This window comes from Megascapheus bottae, chromosome 11 (assembly GCF_031878675.1).
Source record: "Megascapheus bottae isolate mThoBot1 chromosome 11, mThoBot2.hap1, whole genome shotgun sequence".
Classification (NCBI taxonomy): domain Eukaryota; kingdom Metazoa; phylum Chordata; class Mammalia; order Rodentia; family Geomyidae; genus Megascapheus; species Megascapheus bottae.
In genome coordinates this window covers 46,386,866-46,413,291 of record NC_143519.1, presented here as the reverse complement: position 1 = coordinate 46,413,291, position 26,426 = coordinate 46,386,866, and the positions used below count along the sequence as shown (strand labels likewise).

General features: G+C 39.9%; 1 protein-coding gene across 5 annotated transcripts in view; it reads right to left on the bottom strand.

The window, feature by feature from the left end:
* Positions 1-5,164: 5,164 nt before the first annotated feature.
* Wdfy2 (WD repeat and FYVE domain containing 2) overlaps positions 5,165-26,426 on the bottom strand; it is a 229,439-nt gene continuing 208,177 nt past the window's right edge. For all 5 annotated transcript variants that reach the window (XM_090342201.1, XM_090342199.1, XM_090342202.1 and 2 more), the window contains 6 exons: positions 22,598-22,724; positions 12,991-13,096; positions 10,353-10,454; positions 9,111-9,241; positions 7,419-7,527; positions 5,165-6,613 (listed from right to left, as the gene is read on the bottom strand). In XM_090342201.1, coding sequence (XP_090198327.1) covers positions 6,584-6,613; positions 7,419-7,527; positions 9,111-9,241; positions 10,353-10,454; positions 12,991-13,096; positions 22,598-22,724 — 605 coding nt within the window. In that variant the 3' untranslated portion in view covers positions 5,165-6,583. The remainder of the gene's footprint in view (positions 6,614-7,418; positions 7,528-9,110; positions 9,242-10,352; positions 10,455-12,990; positions 13,097-22,597; positions 22,725-26,426) is intronic.

Sequence of the window (26,426 nt, the reverse complement as noted above, 5' to 3'; positions counted from 1 at the left end):
GTCATGTGACTGGTCAGGTCACATGTTTAGGCCAGTAATAAACAACATTCACAGAACCACAGAATCACAAGACTGGAAGGGACCTCAGAAGGATTATCAAATCATTCCTCACTTTAAACTCTAGTCTTCTTTTAGACATCTGTGACAAGGGCCTACCTACAGTCTGTTAACAACTTCCCTGGCATGAGAAGTGTAAGAGAGACTCCATTCTAATTTAGGGCAGATCTCATTTTAGGCAATGATATGTGTTAGACCTGAAGATGGGAAGGTTAATGATAAAAGGCAAAAATGCAAAGTAAAATCCCTGAAGCTTGCTATGTGGTATGTGTTTCTTGGTTGTAACAGCTGAGCTAAAGCTTGCTATTTGTTTGTTTATTTGGTATCAGGTCTTGAACTCCAGGACCTTGTATTCTCACTAGGTACCACTTGAGCCACAGCTTCCCAGTGAGCTAAAGTTTAAATGCAAACACAGATGTTCCAGAAGCCATTTAGGACCTGGGCCTGGAAAAAACGGCCACCAATGCAATAGTAAGAAATAGGTGCTCAAAAGCCCACCATGGGCTGCTCCTACCTTGGCTGAGCCAGGTTTTCTAGGGCGTGGCTGCTCAAGCCCTTCTTACTCTAACTTCTCTGAGAAAATCTTTTCTCTTCCACTCGGAGAGTGACCCTGTAATGAGGACTTACTGTGCCTATTTTACACTGTACTGGAATGAGCTGTCATGTTCCAGCATTGTGTGTCCTTGCAATGCCACCCCTGAGCAGAACAACTACCTGCCCTAGTGGGTCAAGGTCTTTCCTTTTTCAAAACAGCAGGAGAGCACCACCTCTCTATGGATTGGCTTGTAAGTCCTTCCAGGTCAAGAGTCATGCATGTCATGATTTCAAGCTCTATTCACAGTCCCCAGGGAAAGGTAGAGCAGCTAGAAAGACTCTGAAATTAATAACATTGCTCATTTTCACATACCAATTCATGATATTCCTCCTCCCCGCTCCCCTGCAGAATAAGAAACAAAACTGGCACTGATTATAGGGTGAACATGTGAACAAGCTTGTCACTGAGAGCTGTGTGCGTACCTTCCCAGGGGGAAGCGTCTCATAGCTGCAAGGGCTTGGCTCCAGGCCTACAGTTGAGCTGCATAACCCCTGGTGCCCCAAATTCCAGACTGCAGGCTTGTTAACACTGTCTCACTAAATTTCTCTTTCTCTCCCTACTCAATTCATCTCTTCTGACCCTTTGTCTTCATTCACAACTTTTTTCCTCTTCTATATCTCTTACCTCTCTGACAGACTGAGGGTACCTAACCACACTGTCATTGTTACATTTCTCACAGTGCTGCAATGGCCTGTCTGCTTGTCTGCAAGGCCTCTGCACAGCAGGGAGGGTGCTGAGAGACCTGGTGACCTCAGGGTTGACTTCCAAACCTTGTGTAGAGAGGACACTTGGCAGGTACTGAAGCTGAGAATGATGGCACACACCTGTAAACTCCAGCACTCAGGAGGCAGAGGCAGAAAATCCAGTAAATTTGATGACAGCCTGGGCTATACAGTGAGGCCTTATCTCAGATAACAACAGTAAGAACAATAAGTTCCTCCAAGGCAAGGCTCATGCATGTCCTGCTTTGAACTCTACTCACAACATACAAGGAAAGGTAGGTGTACCCAAGAAGGACTCCAAAATTAATAACACTGGTCATTTTCAGACACCAATTCTTGAGATTTTTGTCCTAAGAATCTGCAGACTAGTATTTACAGAATCACCTAGATAACTTATGTTCAAAATATGCTAAATTTCTGTGTTTTCTAATTAATATTTTTTTATACTAGGAAAAAATTTAACCTAACATGACATTTTAATAGAAGGGAAAAAAGAACATTTTGCCAAGTGTTTTGCTATCACTTCAAAAATATCAATTTTGGTGAACAAGCTTACTTATATGCCATTAAACTATACTGAAAAGGCAAAACCAAAGGAGTCTCATTTAATGAATATATATATATATCCACTAACTATGATACAGTTTAGAGTTATTTCTTTTGCTTAAAGCCCAAACTGAAGCTTTATGGATTAATGCTAATTATGCTTTAAAAAAAACGAACCTCAGAACATGTCCCACAAGGACAAATGCTACAGGTGTCAGCAAATACAGCAACACGCATCGCCAGGGCTCCTGCATTTCCACTTCCATTTTGCCACGGGGTGGGTGGGTGATGGGTGGGGAAAAGAGATTATGTGTATAAAGAAGTGCAATAACTGCCTCCTGACATAGTACACACCCACTCATAACTCGAGGCTAAACCAAAAGTGGTGTCTAAGACACTCCTAATGGGAAACTTGCAGGTTCCAGACACGCCCTATCCCAAAGCCAGGGAGCTTCTCCTTAATAGGCTGATTCAAAACCAATTGTTCCTTGAAGATTCCTTCTGATTCTTTTTTGTTGTTGTTGTTTGGTCAGTTGTGGGGCTTCAACCTCAATCGATCCTCTGATCTGAGCCTCCTGAGTAGGTAGGATTACAGGCGTGAGCCACTTCACCAAGACCTTCAGATTCTTTTGTTTACAACTCAGCTATGTCTAACTGCCTGGTATATGTGGAGAGAGATGGAGAGAGAGAGAGAGACAGACAGATAGAGACACACACGCAGAGAGAGAGAGAGAGAGAGAGAGAGACAGAGACAGAGACAGAGACAGAGACAGAGAGAGAGATTGAGGGAGAGATTTGGGACATTCTAGATTTCTAGATCTCAAGATCCCTTCCAGTTTTGTGATTTTAGGATTTTTTGGATAATTCAAACAATCAGATGAGAAACACATTATGGTTGGTTGACCACATATAAAATGACATAAGATTCCAAGTACTCGGGCCAGGAGTTTGGCCTAGTGGTTAAAGTGCTTGCCTAGCATGCATGAAGACCCGGGTTCAATTCCTTGGTACCACATACATAGAAAAAAAGCCGGAAGTGGTGCTCAGGCTCAAGTGGTAGAGCTCTAGTTTTGAGAAAATCCAAGGACAGTGCTCAGGCCCTGAGCTCAAGCCCAGGACTGGCAAAAAAAAAAAAAAAAAAGATTCCAAGTACTTATTCTAAAACTGCTTTTGCTCCTGTGGCAGAAGACACACCCAGGCAGCTGAAGGCTCTGGTAATGTCATTCTTGTGGAGAAATCAAGAGCAGAAGATAGTTTTTCTTCCACCAAATATGGAACTTTCTGTGTATGATATATGCAATTTTGTCAACATAGGTATATTAGACATTATTTGCCAAAACTGCTATATGTTTAATAAAGGAAAAAATGTAAGTAAAATACAAACTCAACAGGATAAAACAAACTAAGATTTTTCACCTGGATAGGAGAAAAATCAAGGGCTGGTGCAAGCAGGCAAGCCTGCAATTACTATACCCCACATCAGCCTATACTTCTCTATGACTCACAAAAATGATCAACACAAGGCAAAATCACCAGAATTCACAGTACCACAAACACACACTATTTGCTAAGCTCTTCTCATCAAATTTAAGCAGTCACACTATAAGGGGAAAGAGAAGGGCACAGCAACGGATGCCTTTGTGTGTCTGTGGTTTTCAATCATGATTCTCATTACTGGTGAGGTTTCATGTGGTTTCAACTTCTGAGAGGCTCTGTGGGCTGGGCTATAGCAATGCTGAGAGGCAGGTGGCTAGAGGGAAGGGTCAGAGTCACAGAACAGAAAGACACAGTGTGCATATGAATAATGGGGACAATCAGCTTTCCCGAGAGGCCTGAACTCATCTATGCCTACTTGAGAATCCACACAAGGCTTGCTGGGATTCCAAGCTGCTGCCTCCCTAATACTGGCTTTCCCTCTCTGTGTACAGGCCAAGCTATAGAGTTCAGAAAGGGAAATTCACAGTGATTACTTTTTTTTTTGGTGCAAGTCCTGGGGCTGAAAATCAGTGCCTAGGCACTACCCCTGAGCTTTTTGCTCAAGGTTCACACTGTACCACTTGAGCCACAGCACCACTTTCAGCTTTTTCTGTTTATGTGGTACTGAGGAATTGAACCCAAGGCTTCATGCACGCATGCTAGGCAAGCACTCTATCACTAACCCACATTCCCAGCCCACAGTGATTAATTTCTATTACTCATTTCCAATTCACTGTACTCTATCCGATGCAACTTGGTAGGTGGCTGCAGATCTCATAATAAACCACAAAATAGATACTTGACTATTTTAAATCAAATTCCCTTTTGAAAGCTTTCTTACAGAGCAACCATGTAGAAAAGACTAAAAAGAGTTATAGTGGCTCTGACTGAATGTAAATAGGAACACTCTGGGAGAGGCAGGGAAGTGACAGGTGATGATGACTTCCGTGTGTGTGTGTGTGTGTGTGTGTGTGTGTGTGTGATAATCAGGTTCTTATCTCGGGTGATGGCTGTCATGGGTCCCAGCTGCATGGGGACACACATGGGTTCTGCTTGTCTATACTAGGCCATTGGAATGAGCTCCAGGAAGCCCTATGTCCCAGACCAGTGTACTTGGTCAATCTTATGGGTATTATCATGTATAGCTTGTAGTACTTTCCTGGCTGAGAAAAGTAACATGCTCACGAGGAGAAAACAAATAAACCAACTTTCCAAGAAAGGAAGAAAAATAATAGAGAAGATTTCAATTTTGCTCAATTACTACCATCACCAAAAAGCTGTTAAATAAGAATAAGATACTTTGGAGGTAGGGCATAGACAGGAAAGGGAAAGCAATTGGCCTGTTTGTCTGCAAGACTTTATTTAATCTGGTGATGCTCAAGAGACTTGGTGATCCCTGATATTCCTGACATAGGAGAGGACTCAAGTGTTAGATGTGCAAAGTGCTTAGAGTGGAACAGGTATCTAGTACATGCTTGTAGCTAATTTTAATTCTATTTTCCTAGGTGAAGCATTTCTTGTTTTGTTTTGTCTGTATGTGTGCCAGTTCTGGGGCTTGAATTCAGAGCTTGTGTGCTATCCTTTAGCTTTTTCATTCAAAGCTGGCACTTTACCACTTGAGTCACAGCTTCATTTCTGGCTTTCTTTTCCTGGTTAATTGGAGATCAGATCTCAGCCTTCGGAGCAGCTAGGATTACAGGCAGGAGTTACCAACTCCCACCTTAAAAAAAAGTGTCTTTTTTTTTTGGGGGGGGGGAGCCCAGTCCTGGAGCTTGAATTAAGGGCATGTGCACTGTGCTTGGATTTTTTTTTCCTCAAGGCTAGAGCTCTGCCACTTGAGCAACAGTACCACTTCCATGTGGTACTGAGGAATCAAACCCAGGTCTTCATGCATGCTAGGCAAGCATTCTATCACTAGGCCAAACTCCCAGCCCCCCAAAAAGATTTTTAATAAGGAGTTCAATAACTTGAAGTGAGTCATATTTTTCAAGCTTAACTGGATTCCCTTAGACAAATTCTTCAAGTTCATTTTCGAAAGTCTTCTTTTATGTTCCCAATAGGAAAAGAGCCTGAGCTGCAGGCTTCAGTACCTTTACAACAGACCACCTACAGTCTTACTATGAAAGCATTTAAATAGTTCTGGTGAAATACATTAGGATACAGATGCTTATCTTGTTTTTAAAGTGAAGCAGAATATAAATGGTAAAGAATAAGGAAGGTTTATAAAGTAATGAAAATTCAAGTTCTGAGATGATGTCACACAGGGGTAAAAAAAGCATTATAAAACACTTGTTTTTGAAGCACATAAGTTTTTGTTTTGTTCTGATATGATTAGTAAGGGACAGCTATATCCCCCCCAAAAAAATAAGAGAGAGAGAAAAAAAAAAAAAACACAAAGCATAAAAGGTTCAGGAAGCCTCAAGTGAGTTCTAAAAGATCCAGGCACTGACGGCTGACGCTCTCAGTTGTAGTCATCCCCTGGGATGACAATGGCTGGGAGCGGCTTCTCATAGCATCTTCTAATGTGGGAAGACAGGGACAACAGGAAGAAATACAAAGTCATTGCTACTCCGTAAGAGAATGAGTGAGTCAGGCAACGGGGCTGAGTCAATCTTCAGGTGATTCAAGAACTCAGCTGGTAGATCCGCACTCTCTCCACTGAAGACAGGAAGGCAGAGATAGTGGGAACAAACAGTGAAATACATACATACTCTTTGCTGCAAAGCAGGTATGGGCACATGAAGACAAAGAAAAAGATGTCTACAAAACATGCTGAGGTTAAAAACAGAAAGCAAAACACATGGAAACCACTCTCTAATAACCAAAATACCCTAACCAGATACCTTCCTCATTTCTCCAATACACAAATCATTAAGTAAGACAGAAGACTGAAAAATTAAACATCCCACACAGATTTTTCAGTATAGTGAAAACACTGTAGCACGGTCAGACTGTATAAGCCATATGATAAAAAAATATCTTCTTTTGTATTATATGAACAAGTTGACGAGTCCCTGCAAATGTTCTTTCACTAGTTCACCACTGACTGCATAGGTAAGATGCAAATTCACCTAGGGTTTTTAGCTCTCTTCCTGCTCACACGTCTGCTTCACTTCTCCAGTACTGATTCAGATTAGGACAACTGTTTCTTTAGTAAATGCTATTTTTCTGATTCCTGGGGTAGCCATCATGACACTACTGGGGTCATATCCCACAACTGTAAAGAGAGAAAGAAGATAAATATGTATGAAGGATGAACAATCCTTAGAACTGAACGCAAGTGAATTTTTTTTCTTCTAGCAAGCAACTACATACTTCACTAACATGATTTCTACATCTATAAAGCTCGAAAACTTAGGAGCAGCCTGATATTTATCTTCAGCTAATGGAGAATAAAGACAGATCAGATATATTAAGGACAAAGGGCTAGACACTAAGCACATACTGTATTCTTCCAATATCCTCTCATTTAATCTTCCAAACAATTCTATAAAAGTCAAAAATAAGGGAACCATGGCCTCTGGTTGAAATATTCTGTTTAGCCTCTTCATCTTGCTGTTGGGATAGGATATGACACAAGATGGCCCCTGCTGTTTAGGGCCTTTGCTGTAGTACCAAATCCATGTAGTCTTTACAGTTCTCAGAGAGGCCTTGGATGAATGCTCTTAGGTTAATTGATCTTAGTGGGAAGGATCTTGTTTACCATCTGTTGGCTTATTCCAGTTCTATCTTCCATTCAATAACTAGCTCAAACTCATTAGCTTCATGAGACCTTCCCCTGAAATTCCATCTCCCTATGCTGAATGCTTACAATTCTTCTCTTCTGTGCTACTCTTCTGACTGCTCAGAATGACTTATTATTTTAAAGAATACGTACCACATAGAGGAGCTGCCCCTGCATGTTAGATCCATTCATGTAAGAGGCTCTCAAAAACGTTCATGTGAGGGATAACCTGAACAGAGCCCTACATGCTCTATTTGTAAAGTTCCAAATTGGAAAACTTAATAAGATAGTATCTTACCTTAATAACTTTGTCAGTTCCAGAAGTCAGTAACCACCCCCTGGTTGCATCAAAATGCACATGCACAATGTTATGCTTACTGTCATGGAAGGTGGCTGTGGGAGCACGTCTGGAGGGAATAAGACCAGAGTAAGTTGTTGGGCTTATGAATTCTGGAGATCTAAGGTATGATATTATATCCTAATATTTGGCTTAATGGCTAAAACTGCTTTACTGTTAGAATTTCCCAGATCTGCTTTAATTCCCTGTTGGTCTATTATATAATTTTAAAAAGGTAATAAGGGAATGGATCTTACAGTTGCCAAAGTGGGAAAGAGATGATATCTCCAAAGATCTTTCAGGAGAATGTGCTACTCTGATAGTCTTTGAAAATCTCTACTTGTGCTTTTTTGAAGTCTTTTGAAAACCACAGTGCTTTTGCTAAGTTTGTGCTCAGAAGGATAAGTACCAGTAAAAAAGTCTACCTTGGCCTATTTAATTTAAAAAAATGTGCTGTTAAAATGCCCAGGATACTACCAACTGTCATTGTAACTGAAGGTGATACATTCTTTTTCTTTTTTGCCACAGTCTAACTACAAACTTAGGTTTCTCTGAAGCATTCTCTCCAGGTAAAACAAGCTTTAGTGAGAAGGCTTGTCAGCTGCCTAGGTGCTTCCAGGGAAGAAGGGGTGGACATCACAGGGAGCAGGGGAGCCAGGGTTACAGTCAGGCAGGCAACTCTCCTACAGTTTCAAGGGCCTCTCTTCTGCATTAGCTCTCAGAACATGGTTTTCTTCTTCTTTTTTTTCTATGACTAAATCCACAGGATAGATCTAAAGTATACTAAAAATAATCAGAATTAAAGGTTTAGGCTTAATTTGCAAGTTCCTTAGACTCTGATCTATATTATGCTGAACAGAATTAAACTTAACTGAATTAAAGTATAAAATCAAGAATGGAATTAGACTATCTCTAAGGTCTCTTTTCAATAAGAACCTGTATGGGAAGTGGACAATAATCAGTGAATATCAATGTCTACTTATGCAAGGGTATCTTAACCAATATCTGATATGGATAAATAAGAGTATTTAGAACAAGTTGACTACACTACAAAGCACAGGAGGATTGGGAAGGTGAATTATTTTCTAGTAACTTGTTAACAGGGAAACTTATTTCAGAGCTGTTTGCATCTGGATGAAATTTTCAATTAGTCAACACTGAAGACAAAGCATAGTTCTGGCCACCTTTCAAAGCACACCTATGTCTTGGAATACTGAGGCAGGACTGATGAGAAGTCTGTTGAGTAGAAGGCACTGGTACTGTTCGGGTCTTAGGTAAAGTGTCTTAGCTCTTCTTGGAAACTGAAAGTTCCCAGAATCTGAGGACTGATTCAGCTCTAATAACTGATTCCAGCCTTCAAGGTGAGTTCTGAGCCCTGGTAACCCAGAACAATTCACAGAAAATAAGCAGACAGAAAGAAGAGCATCTACTTAAACTCACACACACAAGAGCTTAAGAGACCAGAGAGATACGTTTTTTGAGCATATCCTCTCCTTGCTTTTCTCTTAAGATCACATGAATTTGTTGATGGCAAATAAGGGCTTTTCACAATTGCCACAGTCCATGCTCTACAACAGCAGGAGCCAGGGCCCTAAAACCATGGCTATGGCGCTGAGGGTAACCTGGAGGGGCCTGTAGACTTCTGGAACTTACTCCTCATCTGTGATGGCCTCATGGCAGCTGTCACAGACTCTCACTTCAAACTCGAAGCCCATCAGGGGGATGGAGGAGCGCTTGGAACTGCATTTGCCACAGACAGCCTTCCCACATTTGCGGCAATGGTGCTGGGGAAGGAGAGAAAATAGATTGCCATGACTCCATGCTGCCCTCCTGGCACATGTGTGAAGATGCCAGGCCAGAGCCCTGGAGCCAGGTATGGTGAACACCTATAATATCAGCCCTTGGGAGATGTAGGCAAGGTGAAGCCAGCCTGGATTTTATAATGAGGGCCCATCTTTGGTTAAAGAGGGGCTGAAACCTAAAGGAGCAAAGAAACCGAGTGTCTCCTTTTAGACTATGTTCAGAATACAGACTGCTGGGAACACCTCTGATAATGCCACCTCCCCATCCCACTTTCTATCCTCCATCCTCTTCAGTCACCATCGCTGTGAGCTATGGAGGAAGTACCCAGGATCAAGTGAACTTAACCCCGGGTGAACTGAGGATGTGTTGTTAGCTTTAGTTAGCACTGCTGGATAAAGGAAAACAGACAAGGCTGACTCAACTGTCCCTAACTGTGGCTATGTTTAACCTAGGTGACTGAACCTTCCCCCACACCCCCCCCCTCTCTTTTTCTTGCCAGTCCTGGGCTTGAGCTCAGGGCCTGAGCCCTATCCTTGGACTTTCTTAAGGCTAGAGCTCTATCACTTGAGTCTCAGCACCACTTCCAGCTTTTTTCCATGTATGTGGTACCGAGGAAGCAAACCCATGTCTTCGTGCATGCTAGGCAAGCACTCTACCACTAGGCCAAACTCCCGGCCCCAAACCTTTGATTTCAAATTATGAGGATATTAAAAAATGCTGTACTATAAGTAGATATGAATAACTAAAACTAAATTAGAAGGAGAAAAAGTCACATAATGAAAGAAAAATAAATACTACTTACATAATTTCATGGTTTGGAGCCATGCCATGAGCAAGGCATCTTTAATTTTAAGGTGTATTTCAGTAGAAGCCATTAAAATTCTGAAACTGTACCTCTCCAAGATATAAGAGGAAAAAGTCACTAATGGCATGAGCTGCAGCAGACTTAGGATGGGGTAGGTGGAGGTGCAGTTAGAGGTTACTCAGGTCACCCTACCACAACTCCCACTGGGGGTTGCTACTTCCTCCAAGGCTAGGCAGCTACATTATTTCCACACAATTATAGTTTGATGAAGCACCCACATCACCTACCTGCCGTAAGCCAATCTTTTTACTGTCCCACATTTGCTTGAAGTTCCAGAAGAAAGGTTGATCACACTTTTGGCAGGAATCACTGTCCAACCACTCGGGGGTCTGGTCAAATAAAGCACACAACAGGTCACAGTGAGGAGTGGTGTGGACAAAGGAGTCTACACTGAGGAAGCTTTCAGAATCAGGGGGCATTACTTCTCAGTCAATCCTTCAAAAAGTACTTACTGAATTATCTCATATGTATTAGGCCCTGGGATATAGTAGCAAATAAAATGATTCTGTACAAACAAGTCATAAAAATATTAACAATTCTTTGGTAAGTCTAAGACTGAGAAGCCTGAGAAGTAGCACGCAATGCAAAAATAAAACAGGGCTTGAACTCAGGCTGGGGTTCTCCGCAAATGGTATGTCAACAGAATCCCTGATGTATGAAGGAAGCTGGGAAAGGGGAGCTGAGAGCAGTTAAGGAGAAAATATAACTGCTATAGACTATGGGATCATATGCAGAGGCCTCCCAAGATATATATATATACAATGGAATATGAGATCTCAAACAGAAGCAAACTTGTAGCATAAGTAACACCACTTAGGCAATTTAACTCCCCCCCCACCGTTAGACACATACTACATTTGCATCACAGGGGCTATCTATGAAGAGGATATTGAGAGAAAAACATAAATTAGCATGCGTAACAGGATTCCATTTTTTGTTAAAATTTAAACATGTGCATATGTAGAGAAAAACTTAATGGTGATTATCAAAATGTTAAGTGTAGGATTATGAGGAACTATTTGAGAGTGAGTGAGTGAGTGATAACTTTTCTATCAAACAACATAGACTGCAAATATTATAAAATATTGAAAATGATAAACATTTGAAAATCTGGATTTAACTCAGGTAGGATCACATTGCCCACCCTTCACTGTCCTGTGTCAGCCATCCTCTCATCTGTGACTGCTGCAAGTTTGCTAGTGAGCACTGACATGCAGATGTGACCTCTCCAGTTCACTTCACACTTGGTTTTGGTGTTTCTTGGGCTGCAAAGTTCATGAAGCTCCTGGTCAAAGCATGGCCAGGCCCCACTATCCTTCAACACCACATCCTTCCACAACAGATAGAAGATACAGTTAGCCAACTATGCCCAACATCCTGTTCAAAATCCCAGCACTGATTTTTCAATTTCACATTAATTGTACCCTCATACCATTTAACAGCACTCTGAAGTTTCCAGAAAGTGTCAGCACTTCTAGTTAGGGACAGATTCATTTTATGTCTCAGGCCTGCCAAAATGAGCACCCTTCAGCTCTTGGCACAATCAGGAAGCAGTTCATTAGGTAATGAGTTACAAAACTAGTTTCGGGATGAATATAATGTAACCCTTCTATAAATTACAATAAAAATATATGAAAAAAAAACAAAAAAACTAGTTTTGGGACATTTAGGATAATAAGATGTTTGCAAAAGATGGAAGGAACCATTTTCACTAGTTTGAGTCTTGACTTATCAAGATTTCTAAGTCATCTACAAATAGTAAGTGCCAATACTGCATGTCAAGAAGCATAATTTAAGCAAGATGGCTCAAGGGGGGAGTCCTCAAATACCTGGTTTCATTTCTGGAAATCACATCATTATGTTTCTTTGGATATTTCTTCCATAAATAACAACTTCAAACAAACAAAACCTCCCCGAAACGAAGCTCAACCAGACACGGTGGTCCTTCACCAAAACAGGCTACCATGCACGCAGGATCCAAGCCAGGACACAGTCTCCAGATCACAAGGGAGTCTGATTACCATGACCAGCCCTAATTGAAACATCCCCTGATTTTATATGGATGGTGCCAAGTATACTTTGGACAAGCAATATTCAACAATTCCCTACATCCTAACAGGAATGATCATTTTAATTAATTACTAATAGAACTTATGTGGATATATAGTTTGAGTAAATAAGGCTTTAATCTTCTTAAACAGCTAATTACTGGTATTTGAAAGTCATTACCTTGTGGGTAATAGCAATTACTTTCTTGAAAAGAGACTGCGTAAAGGCAAGGAAAGAATTGTAGAAACCACGTTTGTCCTTGTAAAGAGTTATTTTTCTATGTAATTCTTATACATGTAAGAGACAAATAAAAATACAGTGCATTGTGGTAAAATTTAAATATGTGCTCAATAAAGACATACATACCCAGTATACATAACCTGGAGAGCTACCTAGAACATGGCTCTCAGAGAAGCATATAAGTATTATTATTTCTCATATTTCTATTAATACCACATTATAGAAAGCATGTGCATTTTCTGTTTTCAGAGTCTTTTACACCAAAATGTCAGTCACCAGAAAATAAATGGTTCCTTTTTCTTACTTGTACTTTGCTGTAAATGGTGTAACAAATTTGAAATAGAAACAGAAATAGGAATTTAAAATAGAAACAGAAATAGAAATCTCTGTTACATTAATGTTACATGCCAATTTGTGAGGGATTAAAAAATAGTAAGTCTTTTGTACTATAATTTTTTAATTTTCTGATACAATGCATCTCATTTCATGGTCTAATCATCAAAGAAGTAATAAATTAGCAGGAAGGGTGGTGGAGTCAGAACTGTAAGGCCCAGCCCACCCTTGGGTGACACCTACCTCTTGCCTCTCCACATCCATGTTCCAGACGACAATGCCACCATCGCCACCACAGGAGATTAGCTGCCGTGTGTGCTGTGCATAGGAGAGGGCCTGGACTTTGTCACTGTGAGAGAAAACCAGGGGTTGGTTAGTGGAGGTTCAGTACAGCAAATAATAAGCAAAATATCAGAAACTTGGGCAAAACTGGTCAATGTGTACACTCACATCTGAGCCCCAGCTATGGATTCTAAAAACTGCTGGAATCTTTAATATGATTAATAGATTTAAAGTCTCAAGGCTGCCCTGACTTGATTAGGCCCTAGGAGAGGACAGTCTTTATCAGTTACTAAAATGTAATGATTGTTAAACTGGTTATTACATCTTACTAGTTCTTTCCTTAGTTAATTAAAATCTGTGGGGCACATTCATTTTTAAAATTTTTAGTACCATGACTTTACCTTTGAAACTAGGCTTAATGTCTTACCTTTGAAACTAGACTTAATGACTACAATGTGAAGATATGTTTTGTACCTTCTGTGGAACTGGTCTAAATTGAAGTGGATTGAAATGCCTACTGGATTTAGCTGGTAGACAGGGTTTGTACTGCTGAAGTGTGTGCCCCAGGGATATGGAAGCCCAGGCAGGTGTTTGGGGCTCTCAGAGTGAATCAGAGCAGTAATAACTTGAATTTCATTGACTTTCTAGTTATCCTGCCTTTATTCCCTTTCTTTCTGTATTGTGTTTTATTTTTTTTCTTGTTCATGAATGGCTGACCAGTTATTCCCCTTTGGTGGTAAAAATGAAGGGGAATTCAGTTTTATGGCCTGGTAATGGGTGATTACCAGCAATGGATTATTGAGATCTATTTAGTCTCTGTTGGGTGGGAGACAAACAGAAATCTGAATTCTTGGTCAATTTTGCTTGTATGATCATTGATATCATAAAAGCTCAAAATTTGAACTCAAAAATCAATTAAGTCTTATGTCTACTGGGAAGAAAGTCCTTGATATCTAGATAAATAAAATATGTGTGTTTATGCCTTTTGATAGTTTGCTAAAATGTTTGTATGTCATAGGCCATATTCCATTGTCATATTCCCTTTCCTCCAATCTTACCTATGAAAATTACGTTAGTTTCCTTGGTAATCCTATAATTAAAATGAGTGTTTACGAGTATGGAGGTGAGTCGGAGGTTTGGCCTAGGCGTAGGTAGAGTGCTTGCCTAGCATGCATGAAGACCTGGGTTCAATTCCTCAGTACCATATACATAGAAAAAAGCCAGAAGTGGTGCTGAGGCTCAAGTGGTAAAAGCTCTAGCCTTGAGAAAATACAAGGACAGTGCTCAGGCCCTGAGCTCAAGCTCAGGACTGGCCAAAAAAAAAAAAAAAAGTATGGCAAGTAAGAAGAAATGAAAAAGAAACCCAAATCTATAAAATTTTGTTTTTTGAAAGAAAAAGTAATTCTATATTAAGTCAGTGGTTCCCAACCTTTTTTGTCTCAGGATCTTTATATTTCTTAAAGCTTATTTGAGAACATCAAAGTGTTTTAGTTTAAATGAATAAAAGCTACAAATATGTGTAGTATTTCCAATTAAACATAAGAAACTGAATACTCATTCACTTGAAAATTGCAACAATAAATTCATTCCAAGCTGGGGGGGGGGTCGATACCTCACGCCTATAATCCTTGGTACTCAAGAGGTTGAGATCTGAGGATCAAGTTCAAGCCAGCCTGGGCACTAAAGAACGAGTGACTCTTATCTCCAATTAACCACTAAAGAACTGGAAGTGTCGTTCTGGCTCAAGGCATAGGGTGGTAGCCTTGAGCTGAAAAGCTCAGGGACAGTACCCAGGCCCAGAGTCCAAACTGATGGGGGAAAAAAATCGATTCCAATACCACAAATATGTTCTAAGAAATACCTTTCTTCCTTCCTTCTCTCCCTCCTCTTCTCTTTTTATTCCTTTCTTGTTTTTCGTGTTGGTCTTAGGGCTTGAACCCAGTGCCTTGGCACTGCCCCTAAGGTCTTTTTGTTCAAGGCTAGCACTCTACCACAGCTCCACTTCTGGCTTTTTGGTGGTTAGCTGGAGATGAAAGTCTCACGGACTTTCTTGTCCAGGCTGACTTTGAATTGTGATCCTCATATCTCCACCCCCTGAGTAGGTAGGATTATAGCCATGAGCCACCAGTGCCCATCTAAAAATATAATTTCTAAAACAAATGTTTTTTGCCAAGGCCCAAAGCTAATTCACACTGAGGATTGTTGTTTGAAAGTGGTAGAGCAGTAGCTTTTAGCAAAAAAGCTAACTGATAGCACTCGATACTAACCTTAGTACTGACACACAGACACATTTTTCTTTTCTAAGAAAAACATCATTGTTTAACTTTTATGCAAGTCTTTCTGTCTGGCTTAATAGATGCCAGGTATGATAATGCACATTTGTTATCGTTGGAGCAATAAGATTATGAGTTTCAGGCCAACCATGTTACATAATAAGATTAAGGTCACCCTGAGCTACTAGCAAGGCCCTGTTTCAAAAATCAAAAAGAAAGCTGGCTGGTCACTGGTAGCTCAGACTTATATTCCTAGCTACTCAGGAGGCTGAGATTTGAAGATCAGAGTTCAAAGCCAAACTAGGCAGAAGGTCCATGAAACTCCAACAAATACACAAAATCTCCAATTAAGCTCCGTCTCCCCTTTTCCCCCATAAAAAGCTGGAAATGGGGCCGGGAGTTTGGCCTAGTGGTAAGAGTGCTTGCCTAGCATGCACGAAGACCTGGGTTCGATTCCTCAGTACCATATACACAGAAAAAAAGCCAGAAGTGGTAGAGCTGAGGTTCAAGTGATAGAGCTGTAGCCTTGAGAAAGTCCAAGGACACTGCTCAGACCATGAGCTAAAGGCCAAGACTGGCAAAAAAAAAAAAAAGCTGGAAATGGAGCTGTGGGGCTTAAGTGGTAGTTCACTGGCCTTGAGCCAAAAGAGCTTAGGGACAGCAGGCCCCAGGATAGGCACACAAAACAATAAAAAACTAAAAAAGGACAGAGATGAATATTCCCTTCTGTATCTATGAAATCGCTTACCCTACTGCCACAGCTCTCTAGTTCATTTGTGAGGGAATGATGGTGCTAAAGATAATCCTAAGGTGTCAATTTGTCCCAGAATATGAAAGGCAGAAATGAAGGACACAGCATAGCCACTGACCTCACTAATTTTCACTTACAATATCTGAATCTTTAAAAAGTAATACCAAAGTTCCCTCAGTTGCGATGGTCTGCTCCCCTGGCTTACTGATAGTTGTTTTTTGTCTACAGTGTGAAGTCATGCTCTTTCTCTTCCATGGACTCTGCCTTGCTAGCAGAGCTTCTGTGCACCATCACAATTATTTTTAGTCCTTACATTAACTTGATTCTTAGTATCAACATGACTGGACACATGTATTCACAAGTTTCCTCTAGGTGTGGTAGCCTGAAAGGACTTATGAATATGAGAGAATGAGATCTTTGGTAGCAGATAAATAACTGATTCAATTTCACTAAATCACCTAGACTTGCATCACAGAAACGAAAGATTCTGAGCATATAAGTTCTCCCTTCTCTTGGGAAATTGAAGAGGGCTTAATGCCCTTTGGGCAGATGTCAGCCTGAGTCTCAAAGTCTGTGTCTGCAGAATAAAGGCTTCTCTGCTTGTACGCATCAGACACAGGATATACACGGGTGCATGCCCTGTGCAGTCACAAGGCCCCATTCTGTGAAGAGCTCCAAGTCTGACTTAATGTTCACTCATCATCAGCTTGTAATTCTTAATAACTTTTTAAACAAAGGCCCCTGTATTTTCATTTTGTACTGGTCCCTCAAATTATATAATTGAGCCTGTCAGACATTGTTAGGATGGTAAGAAAGGAAATTAGACTGTCCCACTAAGTGTGGTGTTTACAGATGGCAGATCCTGGTTCTTTTGGAAAGTAGTTTTGTGCACTTGTAAGAGCATTTGCCATACCAAACATGGAGCACTCTCATCTATGAATTAGAATCCACTTGAAATGATTTCTAGTATAAATGCCATACTGATGCCTAGTGAAACATGAATATAAGAAGGTATCTTTTTATCCTGTGAGCCTGAGGATGTTCCCTCACCTAGTTTTTAACTGAAAGGTGGTTATGTTTTGAACATTAAATCAAGAAGTCCGTGATTATTACAAAGCTTGGAATCCAGAATTCATCACTGTGTTCTACTCTTCTGTCTTGGAATATTAACAGTCCTGAAGTCTCATAAATTATGTATTTGTTGCTGAACATTGCTTCCAGCTATAAGTGGCTAAGCCCTTCCTTTTGTAGCTTATTTTGGTTTTACAAGATCATGGATGTGTCACAGAATGCTTTAACAAGGGACATATCATCCAGATCAGTTACCAGCCAGTTCTTCCCTTCTTTCCCTTCAATATTAGGATTGTGGAACTGCATAGTCCAAAAAGTACGACTTTTAGCCAGGTACTGGGGCTCATGCCTGTAATGCTAGCTACTTGCAGGGCTGAGATTTGAGGATTGTGGTTCAAAGCTGGTCCAGGCAAGAAAGTGAGATGCTTATCTCTATTTTACCACCAAAAAACCAGAAGTGGGAGCTATGGTTGAAGTGGTTAGAGCACCAACCTTGAGTGGGAAAAAAAAAAAAAAGGTTCAGGTGGCTCATGCCTGTAATCCTAGTTACTCAGGAGGCTGAGATCTGTAGATCAAGGTTCAAAGCCAACTGAGACTTTTATCTCCAATTAACCTTTAGAAAACAGGAAGTGAGGTTTGGCTCAAGAATAGGGTAGTAACCTTGAGCTGGAGAGCTCAGGGACAATGCCCCGGCACAGGGGTAGGGTGGCAGATTTAACCTGAAGAGCTCAGGGACAGCACCCAGGCCCAGTTCAAGCCCCATGACCCCCCCCCCCAAAAAAAGGCTCTAAATACAAGCTTCAGTGCTAGCACACACACATACATACTCAGGGACTTTTAAATGTGCACATGTCTCAAAACTTATATTCGTTATTAATTAATAAGAGAACCAGCAGATGTTACAACTAGTCCAAAGGAAAATCCAAAGAGTGGACCCATATACTAATAATGGAGAATGCTAAAATGAATTTGCAAGTGATACACTATTGCCTTCTTGAATGCTAGGAAAGTGTGTCCTTACTGGACAAGATTGCTTTGAAGCAATGTTAGTTTTCTATAGCAAAGTGCTGTAAATTAGAGGTACTGACAGGGCAGAATCCTATAGACTCAGATGACCTCTACAAGGTTGTACTAAACAACATCTAGTGTTTCACTGAAAAGATAGCTAGTAATATTTTTGTTCTTTTCCTCCATTCTTCTGATAATTCTCTCCCCTGCTCCTCTGTAATCATAACAATGTGTAATAATCACAAAAATTATTCTTTTTTAAAGGCAGAGACACATAGAGAGAGTCTCACTATGTAAGAAGGACTTGATACCCTCTTTGCCTCTCAGCCTCCCAACTGCTAGGATTATAGGTGCATTGTTAATATGCCCATGAACATTGCTATTCCTGGCCATTAAAAAAGGAGGCTGGTGTGATAAGGTTTAGCCTAATAACTTACAGTGATACAGTAAAAATTTGTACACCCTGGGCCATAGAACATGGTTCATTAAACCAAAATCTGACAGATGTGAAGAGGAAAAGTTTATTGTGGATATTTGTCTAGACTACTGTTGACATTGTCTTAATGGTCAATTTCCTAGCTATATGGCATCAGTCTTTTACCTACAATTTAGAGAGCTCTATTTTTTTTTCTTTTTTTTTTTTTGCCAGTCTTGGGCTTGAGCTCAGGGCCTGAGCACTGTCCTTGAGTTTTCTCAAGGCTAGAGCTCTACCACTTGAGCCTCAGTACCACTTCTGCTTTCTTCTATGTATGTGGTACTGAGGAATTGAACCCGGGTCTTCGTGCATGCTAGGCAAGCACTCTACCACTAGGCCAAACTCCCAGCCCCTAGAGAGTTCTATTTTTATATCTAAATCAAGACATTTAAAAATGATAGGAAAACTGATTAATGAATCAAGAAAATGTGCCATATACATATGTAGATACATTATATATGTATATATAAATTTTATTCATATATATTTATTCACATATATAATATATAATGAAATTTTATGTCATTTGCAGAGAAAGAGACAGACCTGGAAAAAAATTAGGTTGAGTGACATAATAGAGAAATAAAGGTCATATGTTTTCTCTCATATGAAGAAGTTCTATCTAAATATACATGGAAACACAGGATCACATGCACAGATACACACATGATCAAACTAACTAAAGTACAGTATCCATAGGGCTGGATTTTCATGGTATAACCCTTTTGAACAGTTGCCAGTTTAACAAAATGAATATCTGGAAGCTGAATCACATCTGACATATGAGTGAAAGATTTTTTTCCTTCCTTTTCCCTTTCCCTTTCCCTTTCCGTTTCCCTTTCTTCCGCTCTTGTACCCTTTTTTGCAGCTTTTACTCAAGGCTAGCACTCTACCACTTGAGCCACAGCAAAAATTTCAGGGTTTTTTTCTGAGTAGTTTGAGATAAGAGTTTCACAGACATCCCCAGGCTGGCTTAGAACCATGATACTCATATCTCAGCTTCCTGAGTAGCTAGGATTACAGGCATGAGTCACTGCCACCTGTCTGGGATTTTTGTTTGTTTTTTAAGCTACATTATTACTTTATCGGCACACTGTCTTACTTACTGTCTAGCTTGGACAAACTCACTTTGTGGGGTTATGAAAATGCATTTGTTGCTGTGGAAGTAAGAAATTGTAGTACCAGGAAAAGAAGACACATGGATCTGTCCCTCAATGTGATGTGTAGCTATTTCCATGCTAATGGAAGGCAGCCTCTCTCCTGAGGAGTCTAGTTTATAAACTCACCAGGTTAACTATTGGAGGTTGACTACATCAGGTTATCACTACCTAAAGTGACTCTGGGCAGTAGTCATCCTGCCAGAAAAAGGGAAAAACCAGTCATTGTAAGAGAAGAGGGAGAAGCCGTAGGCCCCAAGCTGAAAAGAAACCAAACATCACAGGGCACAGTGGAGACTATGTTTTGACTGACATTCATCCTTGCAATTACAGCTTGTATAGCTCTGGACACATGGAGGAATCTGGCCCTGACTGAATTAAAGAACTTTATATACCAGCTGTGGCCTGAAGATGGAACCTGAAAACCCTAATCTTAAAAATGCTATCTGATCTCTCTCTTTCATGGGGTGACTGTAAGATGAAACTGAGGTTAGCTCTAGGTTTTGAAAGTTCTTTGCCAAAATATTAAGCACTATTTAAACACTATGTGTCCTACTTCAGTGGCCCATTTCCAGCACAAGAGAATAGCTACTGTGGAAGGAATCACAGGATTTCTCTTCTGCCTGCTTTGCTGCTCTTTGCTGCTTCTTTCCACCATTACTGTGAATCCCATTCTGCTCCTTCCAACATAGCTGCCCCCATGCCATGTCAGGCAGTAAGACTCACATTAGCAGTGACCCTGACTGATCTAAGAAGTGCACTTCTCCACCTGGCTTTCTCCTCTTAGCCTAAGACCTTCAAACAAGACAACCTCACTTTATTATTAAGCTTATAAAAATAAGCATCCAGGCAAAAACCTGCTGCAATTTTTTTCCCTGTTTAAAGTCAGGTCTGCCTGGTGGCTCCTATCCCAGCAGCCTGCTGACTACTGATAGAGGATCTGAGACTATGATCCTATCCAACATGGACTCCATTCACAACAGGTTATGACTGTTGTACTTATTTTTGTTTATGTATTACGGAGAAATCAAACCCAGGACCTCACAGTGCTAGGTCAAGTATTCTACCCATGTCACATTCTCAGCCCTCATGACTGTTGTCTTAGAAACTAGAAGACATATCTGTTGAAGTTTTGTTTATGTGCTCAGATTTTATAACTTTTCCTTTCTTAGAAAAAAAGACAATAGGTTTCTCAGAACCACATCTTACATATGAATGAAAGGACTTTTATACATAGAAGTGTTAGTGTTGAACACTGGAATAGTTGATCATTTTGGGATGAGACCATGAAAGATCAAGTGTAATATTTACTATCAACTGCATAAAAATAAAACTAAGTAGGAGCTAAAATGAACGCCTGGCAAATGTAATTGATCTTCAACCTGCATTTGTTTTCTCTGAGAGAGACTGAGCAGGAATTATCTGGCAGATTAGAAAATAACTCTTATTAAACAGAACTGTGTCTTCACTTATTCATTTTCTTTTCTACTTTTCATGGATGACATGAACTACTACATTACCAGGATGTTGTCCACTTGCTATGGAGATAAACATAAGGGCACAATGCCTTTAATGAACTCAGCAAGCCTAAGTGCCCCCAACATCAGAAGAGGCCTCAGGCAATGAGGTGTTTTCTAAGGAAAGAACAGCTTAGTGGTTACTTCTCTAACACTAAGCTCTACTATCAATTATTTAGGCTTGGGGCCTCTGAAACTTAACTGTTATCCAGTAATTCCACACTGTAGCTTTAAGAACTTAGGAAACATTTGGAGATAGAATGCTATTTAAAAACCAGCTAATTTATAGAAGCATTACTGTCATTTGTTAATGGCTGTTCAGGTCACTTTAGAGTATCCTTTTGAAATGGCACAAGTAAAACACAAATTCACATTGGCTTTGAGGTTGTGAAATAAATCTAACATTTTCTTCTGCAAAAAAACACAGGTTCTGCCTCCTTCCCTCCCCCCACAGGGACAGCAGCAGCCAACAGTGAGGTGGCTCCAGGTGATCTAAAGGTCATCAGCAGAGTTGTCTAGCTTGTCACAACACAGGTTCCCTCAGCTCTAGACCAGCAACCAGAAGCTTAGCCCAGAATCTACACTTTAATAAATCCCTCTGTGGATTCTTTGTACAAAACAAAGCTAGAGAGCTGCTTCGGGGAAACACCAATCTTTCTCTGCTTTCCTCAGCTCCCTATAGCCTGCCCCCTGTAGAAGAAGAACCCTATAAGACTCATGTTTTCAATACTATTTGGTGAAGTACAAAATGTATTGGGTAAGGTATTAATCTCTCCCCTCTTCCTCAAGCTGCCAGGAAGTATGAAGCCACATTTGAACTAAATTACAGAAATGTTGCAAGCCTTCCTGACTCAAGTTTTAAAGATCTGGCTTTATTCCTCCCCAAATTTTTACTCTAAGCTGAGCGTGGTGGCTCACACCTATAATCCTAGCTACTCAGGAGGCTTCGAATTGAAGATCTACCACCTTATGCCTTGAGCCACAACACCACTTCCAGTTTTCTAGTGGTTAATTGGAGATAAGAGTCTCACAGTCTTTAGTGCCCGGGCTTTGAACTGTAATCCTCAGATCTCAGCCTTCTGAGTAGCTAGGATTACAGGTGCCTGGCTATTTTATGATTTGTGTAGGCATTCTTAGGTCTTCTGTGGAACAAATGCAGTATTAATATGTAGGTACACTTTTGTGGACATAAATCGAAGTGGCTGTTCCTACTATATTCCCTCCTGCACAAAGGTCCTAACATGGGGACTGGACCTAGATCCTTTGTTCTGCCTTTCAGCTGGCATCATTTCTCAGAATTATAAAAGCAGTCTTACTTGTGTCCTTGGAGTTCTATGGCTGTTCCTTTTCTCCCGCCAATGTCCCACATGATAACGGAGTGATCTGAACTGCCAGAGAACAATACCCGCTGGACTGGATCCCAACACAGAGCAGTCACTCCACCTGACAACAGAGATAGCTGGACATTAGAAATAAAATAATAAAGTTTGCAAAAAAAATAGTAACACAAAGGAATCGAGACCCATTTGCAGTTCCTGGCAAATGTTAATAATGTTTGCTGAATGAACAAAGGAGTAAGTGTCTGAAAAGATTAGCTATAAAAAAATTCTTACTCTTTATGCATCCCAATATCCCATAAAAACAATTATTATAAAAACCCCAAAGTTAAAACTGAAAAGTACTGTTTTGTACATTAGACTAACTGTAGTTAACAATATGGTTTGTCTATCTCATGATAAGGAAGAGGATTCTGAATGTTCCCACACAAGAAATGATAACTAATGAGGTAGCTATGCTAACCACCCTTATTTGATCGTACCAAAATATGTTGAACATCATAAATACTTACAACAAAAAAGAAAAATGGAACTGAGCATTTTTTAAACTCCAGTTAATTTTTATCTATTGTTTTTAGGGTGGAAGGTAGACACTGCTTAAGAAAATATGAACTGGACTCTGGTTGCCACACCTCTAGTATTTACTATTCAGGAGACTAAGATCTGAGGACTAGGGCTGAAGCTAGCCTAGGTAAGACAGTCTGTGAGACATATATCTCTGATTGCCCACCATAAAGTGGGGAGTGGAACTGTGGCTTAAGTGGTAGAGAACCAATCTTACAAAGAAGCTAAAGGACAACATCTAGGCTCTATATACAAACCCCAGCACTAGTGCACTATATATATGTACATATATACATATATATATACACATACAAATGTACACTTAACACAATTCTCATATTTATTTCAGAATTTTTTAAAGATCAGAAATGTATAATTATCTTTTTTATAATATTATTTTAAGTAGGATGAAGAGACATTTCATTTGCCTTTCTCTAGTGAGAAGTGATGCTAAACAATTTTTCCCCATTTCTGTTGATGATCTATATGTTGTCTTTTGATAAATGTCTATTATACATAGCTTTTTTTTTTTTTGCCTCTCCTGGGACTTGACCTCTGGGTCTGGGAGCTGTTCCTGAGCTTTTCTGCTCAAGGCTAGAGCTCTAGTAGTTGAGCCACAGCTCCACTTCCAGCTTTTTTGGTGGTTGATGAGTATCATGGACTTTTTTTTACCCAGGCTTCAAACTATGATCCTCTAATCTCAGCCTCTTGAGTGGCTAGGATTAAAGGTGTGAGCCACCAGCAACTAGTGACATTAATTTTTATTGGTAATACTTGGTTTGAACTCAAGGTCTTGCATTTGCTACTCTGGTGCTTTACTGATAAGCCCTTACTCTAGACCTTTTCACACTGGTTATTTTTGAGAATGGTCTTGTTTCCAGCCTGGGTATGTACCTTGATCACAATCTGCCTATTTTAGGCTTCCTGTTCTGGTAGAAATAACAGTTATGAATACCCAGTATCCTTCCATCAAGATGGAGTCTTAAACTTTTCTGCTCAGGTTGGCCTGGAACTGTGATCCTCCCAGTTTCAACTTCCCATATATTTTAGGATGTATGCCCACCTATTGGTTGATAAGGGATTTCATAAACTTTCTGCTCATGTTGGCCTGAAAGTGCAAATCTTCTGTTTTCAGGCTCCCAAACAGCTAGGGTTATTGGCAGGAGCCAATGGTATCTGTTTACAAATTTTAAAATCTTAAACATTATATAATTAGGTCCTAGTGTTAGAATTAATAGTTTTCCTTTGGTAATTGAGTTTACAAACTCCTGCTGAATCAATTGCATCCTTCAGTATCAGTATTCTCTACTGTAATGTGACAGATATAATAGTTAATACTACAATCATTATAACTATTACTATTAGTAGTGCTAATATCAAACTAACCACTATCCTATTTGAATTTATTTGTGGTGAGAAATTGAGTAGATCAATTACAATCTATAAATTACAGTGCAGAAATTACAGTAGATTAGTAAGATTACTCCAATAATCACCATCAATAATCATCACCTGATAAATCAAACTCATTGTGTAGTAAAACCAGTTATTAACCTTTTCCATATAAAAAGAACATCTAAATACTTGGGAATGTCAGAAATACTTGTTTTTTTAACATTAGCAAAACTATTATATTTAGAGAACATAAAATAGTTTGTTGTAATCTGACATTTCCAAAATTTAGATGATCAATTTGTCTTAGTGTTTAAAAGCTTTCAAGGAAATGTCTCTCATATTTGTCCCAGATTTGTTTATATTACTAGAAAGGTACTGTACAGAGGGTTACTTTTTTATATTATTAGAAAGGTACCGTACAGAGGGTTACTGTTTTGTAAGTCAGCAATGAATACATTTCTTTCAGGATAATGTCACCCCTTCCTTCACTTGTTCCCATTCTGTCCCGCCTGCCCCTGCTGACAAGTTGTGTAATCCATTTTCAATTTAGTGTCTACTGACTACCATGGCTGCATTTGTTTACCCTTCGTTCCTCCATTTCTGCGCTCCCATCTCATCTACTGCAGAGACAGGTAAATGACAAAAAGAAACCAAACCACTTGTTTCTTTTCATGATCAGAGGCACCAAGACATTACACCTTTGCGTTTCTCTACCAAGAGTATCCACCTCCACTGGTCTCACTGTGTGTGAATCCCTAGAGCCCTGTATACTTTATCATGTCCAGTAAATTCTAGATCTAATTTCCACATTTGAGAAAACACATGAGTTGCTGTGTTTTCTGAGCTTGGCTTATCTCACTTACCTGCTACTCCGGATCATGTTTACTAGCTTCACTTCTCATACATCTTTCTGCATACATTCCTATTCATGCCTACCTACTACCTACTTAGGGATATCTTCCTTCACTACTCTTAATACTGTCGTTTTTTTCAAAATATTTTTTATTGTAATTAATAGAAGGGTTACATGATATTTGCCAGATAGAAGGTGCATTAATTCACATACATTGATACCCTTTCATATGTCTTGGTACCCATTACCCTCCCTCCCCCCCCCCCCCCCCCGTCTTGGTTTTTCCCCCTTCCCTATCCAATTTCAAATAACCAAATACAAATAAATCCAATATATCAGATAACAAAGTGAGATACTGTAACAATATGAGATAACCAAGGGACAGCAAAAGAGATGAGAGATAGTACATTAAGGACAACAACCATTCATTGTATGGCTTTTGTTTCCATATCCTGGAGGTCTTTTCCATTAGCTTCATACTATATGGCCTTATGTATCAAGGTTTTGCTCTATTGCAGATCTCTGCTAGTAGAGCCCAAGGTTTCTACTGATTAGGACAAATGAGAGAAACCATTGAGCCTAAGTTCCTTTGAGTCTGGCTTACTTCACTTAATATGATTTTTTCTAAGACTTTCCATTTCCTAACAAATGGGGCGATGTCGTTTTTTCTGACAGCAGCACAGAATTCCATTGTGTACAAATACCACAACTTGTTGATCTACTCTTCAACTGAGGGACATCTAGGTTGGTTCCATATTTTTGCTATGGTGAATAATGCTGCAATGAATATTGTTGTGCTAGTGGATTTAGTATGCCCTTGTTTCTGGATGGTTGGGTAAATGCCAAGTAGTGGAATTGCTGGGTCATAGGGGAGCTCTATGTTTAGCCTTTTGAGGCACTGCCATACTGCTTTCCATAGTGGCTGAACGAGTTTGCACTCCCACCAACAGTGTAGTAGTGATCCCTCCTGGCCACATCCCCTCCAGCATCTGTTGT